General features: G+C 56.4%; 1 protein-coding gene across 3 annotated transcripts in view; it reads right to left on the bottom strand.

Annotated features, from left to right (window-relative positions):
• Positions 1 to 5,304, bottom strand: part of CACNA1A (calcium voltage-gated channel subunit alpha1 A) — a 212,854-nt gene extending 207,550 nt beyond the window's left edge. For all 3 annotated transcript variants that reach the window (XM_030301780.2, XM_030301792.2, XM_030301763.2), the window contains exon 1: positions 5,012 to 5,304. In XM_030301780.2, the coding sequence (XP_030157640.1) occupies positions 5,012 to 5,304 (293 nt within the window). The remainder of the gene's footprint in view (positions 1 to 5,011) is intronic.
• Positions 5,305 to 6,000: the final 696 nt, after the last annotated feature.

A 6,000-nucleotide genomic window follows, 5' to 3' on the forward strand; every position in this document is an offset into this window, starting at 1 on the left:
GTATACTTTCCACCTCACACCCCGGCAATCTGACTCCTGGCTATTTATTTACCCAAGAGAAATGCAACATACATTCCCAGTGTTCCCACTAAAACCCGACTGCCAACGTTTACAGCGGCTCTAGTCATAATCGCCCCAGCTGGACGCAACCCAAATGTCCTTCAACTGGGAAATGGATGAACAGACTCTGGTCCAGCCATGGAATACTACTCAGCACTAAAAAGAAATCAACTACTCATACGCACAACGACATGAATGGATCTCAACGGCTGCACAAAAGCCAGGCTCCGAAGGCTTCATTCGGTATGAGTCTATACGACCTCCTGGAAAAGGCAGAAATATAAAGATGAAAAATAGACGGGCGCTTGTAAGGGTCTCGGGCAGTGCTGACCCAGAAGGGCGTTAGGGTATCTCCTGGGATGCTGAAACCGTCCCCCATCTTTCTCTCTCTTTTTTTTTAAGATTTTATTTTTAAGTAATCTCTCCACCCAACGTGGGGCTCAAACTCGCCACCCCGAGATCAAGAGCTCCACCGACTCAGCCAGCCAGGCGCCCCGAAACTTCCGCATCCTGATTCTGGCGGTGGCTACGTGACCGCACGCATCTGCCAAAACTCACGGTCCTGTATGCAGAAAGGGTGAGTTTTCCTATCAGTAGTTTATATCTCAATAAACCCGATCTCGGAGAAAAAGAAGAAAAAAGTAACTCCCAGTGTAACCCTCGGACCAACAGCCCAGGAAAGCAAAACCCCGGGCCCCACCCCAAACCCGCTGGACCAGAATCACCATTTTAACAAGACGATTGTCACACACATGTGAACGTTTGGAAAGCGCCACAGAGAGGGAACAGCACCCCATGACCCGGCGTTGGTAACATTTCTGCACCAAAACGCACCCCAAGGGGGATAAATTCAAGCTGTACACGAAACCTAAAAACTCAGGCCAATTCAAGGCAGGTTTTTACCCCTACATGATCCGACCTTTTGGTTTTCAGAGCTTCTGGGGCCTGGGGCTTGCGGAGGAGAAACTGCACCTTTGTAGGGGGAAAAACAATCCCAACGCAAAAGCCACACTGATTCCTACGAATTTTGCTCCTCTGGAAATACCAGCCACGCTGATCTAGAAGAAGGATCTGTGGGATCACCCTGCCCTGCCTTCTACAATGGTACCTTCTAGCACGTTCTACTTCTCAGGACAAGCGGAGCCTCATAACACGCTCCAACTTCTCCCGGGGCTCCCTCTGTTTCCCATAGAGAACATTCCTCTTGGAAAAAACTGGGGAACACCCATCGGCCAACGTCTGTAGGTTCCCTGAGGTGATGGGACTCGGCTTCTTGGTGAAACTGTGGGAAACAAGGGTGAGAAGCTGGAACCCCGTGTGCGGTGCAGGGGACCGAGTGTGACAGCACAGAGACCTGGCTCCGTGGCTCTTGCAATGGCCCGAATTCCTACACCACGCTCAGTGGGAGATCTGCTGACATCGGCAGGACTGGGGGAAGCTGACAGTCACACTGGCTTTTGGTAGCGCATCAGAAGGACTGAGTGGCATTAAGTGGGGGCTCCAGCAAGGTTGACAGATGCACCTTAGTGAACTGACAAGATTCGGGCTCTTCAGAAGCCAGCCCCAGAGCCCCTCCCGGCCGTACTGAAATCGGACGCCCGATCAACGAAAACACGGAACCCAATGCGCGTGGTCAACACGGCCTGCTGGCCAGCATCCTCCAAGAGGAAAAGGTGGCCGTGTCAAACTGAACATCTAAAGCTCCCACTTGGGTTTTCTTGCTTAAAAAGAGAGCACTAAAACGAATGAGAGACACCCGATTCTCATTGCCGGCTTCCAGCTCGAGCCGCCCTGAGAGGAGGGTGCAGAAGGGCAGAAGGCTTTGCGGTGGCAACGCGCCCAAGAGCACGGAGAATGCAAGGCTGTGCCCTCCACCGGCGTGCCATGCCGGAATTTGCATTTGGAAGTAACACCCTTGGGCCCCACGAGCGTACAGCCAAGTGCGCAAAAACATTCGCTCACTCCTCCTCCACGAGACGGTCAAGAAGGTGCTTTCCGGATTCAGCTGCGGCCCCCAGGGAGTGCCATTTCCAAATACACGTCCTGCCACACGTGCATCAAAGCACAGCAGGGACAGCTCCACTCCTAGGTAGAGAGACCCGAGAGAGGTTTAAAACAAAAACAAAACCAGAAAAAGTTCACCCAAAGACGTGCACGAGGATGTCCCTGACAGCACAATCTGGGAACTACCCAAATGGCCCCCCAAAAGCAGAGGGGCCGAGCCCACAGCGGTGGAGTCACACGGCAAAACACCACGCGGCGAGGAGAAAGAACCACCTCCAACCAATACTTCCGTGGAGCAAGAGAAACACAGCCTGTGACTCCACACGCAGGAAGTTCAAATGGAGGAAAATGAATCTGTGGGGCTAGAAGTCAGGGTAGTGGTTAGCCCTGTGGTGTGAGCGGGGGGGAGGGGCCGGGGGGGGTCTCTGGGGAGCCGGTCACATCCTTTTTCTTGCCCTGGGCACTGGTGGTGCAGCCACGTTCACTTTGTGAGCACGTATGAAGCTGGACTTGACTTGTGTACTTTTGTATGCGTATATTAGACTTTCTTCTGAAAGTTCGGAGTAAGTACTCGAATACAGCTTTTTAAACGGCAGAAGCGTTTGGATATAGAAGCAAACGTTCTGCCCTGGCGCCTTCACTCGTCAGCATTTCCAGCCCCGATTCTCTTATCCAGCGCCCCCCCCCCCCAGCTCTCTGTCCCCTCACCCACCCCCCACCCAGAAAGCTCAGACCTGGATTACCCTGCTTGATGACAGATTGGGGGATGGGGAGCTCTTCCTTCCAGAGCGGGGCTGTATAATGTGTTTGCCACTTCGGGCCAAAGAGAGAATAAAAACTGTCTGCAGACGGCAAAATGCACAAACTCATCACAAAGCTACCAAGAGCAAGAAAGCCACAGAAAACCTAAAGAACTAACAGAACGCTCCCAATTCACCCGCGTCTCACCCCACAGATCTTCCCTCTGAGGGGTCTCGAGCAATCCCTTCCCTCCCCAGCAGCCCCCTGATCCGCAGGATTCAGGCTGGACGGGGTGAGCTAAGGACACAACGTTAGGACTCCCACCTCCTTCCTTTCCTCTTAGAAGACTCCAAATCCGGGCTCCAGAAGGCAATCCAAAGCCATTTTCAACATGGAAACCTGTCAGCCCAGTGAACCCCTCCTGGACACCCCCCGGAGTTATCTGAGCGTGCACACATTGAACCTTGCCACCCCCAAGCCCCCATCACTCCCTGGTGGGGTGGGGGGGGAGGCCGGCAGAGTGATCACAAGACCCCTGAGTATCTCAGTGGGTCTTCATGAGGTTGGAACTCGGGAGGCAGCCACCGGGCTCCTGCTTCGTGCACCAATCAAGATGACCTCACGCTTAGGTGTGTGGCCCTCCAGAAAGACCCCAGCCAAACCTCCTAATTTCCACCACCCTCAAAAGCAGACTGTTCACACACTCCAAAACCTCAGAGCCCTCTTACAACTGCAGCCCCCACAAGCCGCAAGCTGGTTCGATTTTGAGCCTGCCTAAAAATGACTCCACCGGCCACACAGCTCCCCAAACAAGCAACCCTGGGACCACCTGAGGCCCAGCCCCGTTGAGCACAGAGCAGTGGAAACCAAAGATGATGGCATGGGGGCTCATCCAGCCCCGTTCATTTGTACCCGGAAGGCAGCCAGTTGGAACCAACCCGACGAACAGCACATTTGGGCATATGGCACAGTGGCCAGTCAGCCTGGGGGGCAGGGTGCGTCCCCCCACTTGGAATCTGGGTCACGCTTAAATAACTGCTAGAAAGCCCAACTAATTACCCATCCTTGCCTGCCTACATCTTAACAGATGTTAAGCCCTCCTCAAGGTTTATTTCAAGCAGGCACAGATTTAAAGAAACACAAGGGGGATCTGCATTTTGATAGCATCTCCATAGAGAAAAATGTGGTCTTCACCTACTTCCTCTGGACCTTCGATTTAACAAAAAAAAAAAAAAAAAAAAAAAGGCGTTTACCTGCTGGAGGTGTCCACATAGAGGCTGATTCTCCCGGTGTCCCCTCCCGGCTCCCTAGGGTGGGAGAAGCGGAATCCAACCCACGGCCTGACACTCTACCCTAGGAAGGACCTGCCGCTCCATTTCCGCTTTGCCCTATCTTTCTTATTGAAACGGTCCATCTGGGTCTTTCCGTTCGGGGCCCTAGATGGGGCAAATGGGATGCTCTGTACACCCCAAACGACGATGGGGACCCTGAGCAGTGGCTGGCAGACACAGGCAGCAGAAGTGTCCCCCAAACCACCACTGCCTTCCCCGGATCCGGGCCGGTGGCCCAGCCGGGGATATTACCTAGGACCAGCGCTGGCCCCTCAGTGTGAAGGCCACATGTTCGTCCACTAGCTCTTGGCCCTGGGCACCCCTAATGCCCTGCCCTCAGAGAGCGGCCCCCTCCTCCTCAGGGAAGGCAGGGGTGGAGAAGCCAGGGAGCTGGGTTGGGGCTCCTGGAGGCTCCGGCGGATTCCAGCGAGGGGCACCTAAGGAAACCCGGCCGGAGCCCCCCACGGTTCTCCTGCCCTGGCCAGAGAGAGAGCCCAGGCCCCGGCCGGGTCCATGCTCATTTGGGAAGACTCTGACCCATCCGGACCTGGCCCTGCAGCCCCCCACCCAGGCCCCTGTGACGACCCCAGGGCCCAGCCCTCATTCCGGAATCGGTCCTTAGGAGGAATCCGCTCCCCGGGCTGCCCCGGCTCCCCCGGCTCCCCCCACCCCAAGCCTCCACGATAGCTCAACCCAGCTCGGGGTGGAGAGATTCTCCACACTCCTCCCCGGTGCCCCCTCTCCCAGCCCCTGGAAGACCCCCCCACCTCCCATCAACCCCCGGGTCTCTCTCCCAGCCTGGAAGAGGGGAAGCGGAGGGAGGAGGGGGGAGGCGCAGCTGCCGGGGTTCGCTGCCGGGTTCGGGCAAAGGATATGGCCATTCGGTGATCTTTTTGGCGTATTTTCTCACCACGTTGTCCTCGCTGAAGAGGAATAGAGACCGGTTGACCGTGAGGCAGTTCTGTCGGACGGGGATGGGGTTGTAGAGGGCCATGGTCCGCGCTCTCTGCGCCATTGACTGCTTGTACATCCTTTGCGCCCCGGGCTGCCCGCCCTGCCGGCTGCCCCCGGCTCCTCGCCCGCCTCCGGCGCCCACGACCACCCCGGCGGCTGCCCCGGAGCCTCCTCCCCCGTAGCGGGCCGGCATCTCGTCTCCGAAGCGGGCCATTCTGCAAAGAGCAAAGGGCTCCGGGTTACGCTGCGGCGAACGATGCGGAAGACGCCGCCGCCGCCGCCGCCGCCGATGCCGATGCCGATGCTGCCGGGGCTGTGAAGACGGCGGCTGGAGCTGCGACTGCGGAGACGCTCCACGGCCCAGCCCATCGGGCGGCGGCGGCTCGGCGCCTCGGGTCGGGGGCTCACAAGGCGGCTGCCCGGCCCCAGCCGGGGATAGCGGCTCGGGACATCTTCCTGGCTGACCCCGGAGAAGGAGGGGCGGGAGGAGGGTGCGGGGGCGGGGCGCGGGGGCCGGGGAGGGGGGAGGGGAGAGGGAAGCGAGGCAAAAAATAACCGAGGAAGGAATCCAGGCAATCCCCAGTCCACCCACTCCGGAAAAAAAAAAAAAAAAAAAAAAAAAAAAAAAAGACAGTTAAAAAAAAAAAAAAAAAAACGACCACCCCCCTTAAGACGCGAACGGTTTGCAAAGGACGCCCCCCCCGGGACGCAGTGGAAGCTTCAAATTCCTCCGAGGTCCGGGTCAGGCTGGCATCTTGCAAAAGGAGTGCGCTCGGCCCATTAGAAAAAAAAAATTTTTTTTATTGAAAAAATAAAAATAAAAACGAGGTCTTTGCGGGGGGGGGAGGGCAGCCCCCAAAATTTTAAAAAAATCCCCCTTTCTGTTTTGCTTGAGTTCCTAGACCTTAAA

The sequence above is a fragment of the Lynx canadensis genome, chromosome A2 (assembly GCF_007474595.2).
Source record: "Lynx canadensis isolate LIC74 chromosome A2, mLynCan4.pri.v2, whole genome shotgun sequence".
Classification (NCBI taxonomy): domain Eukaryota; kingdom Metazoa; phylum Chordata; class Mammalia; order Carnivora; family Felidae; genus Lynx; species Lynx canadensis.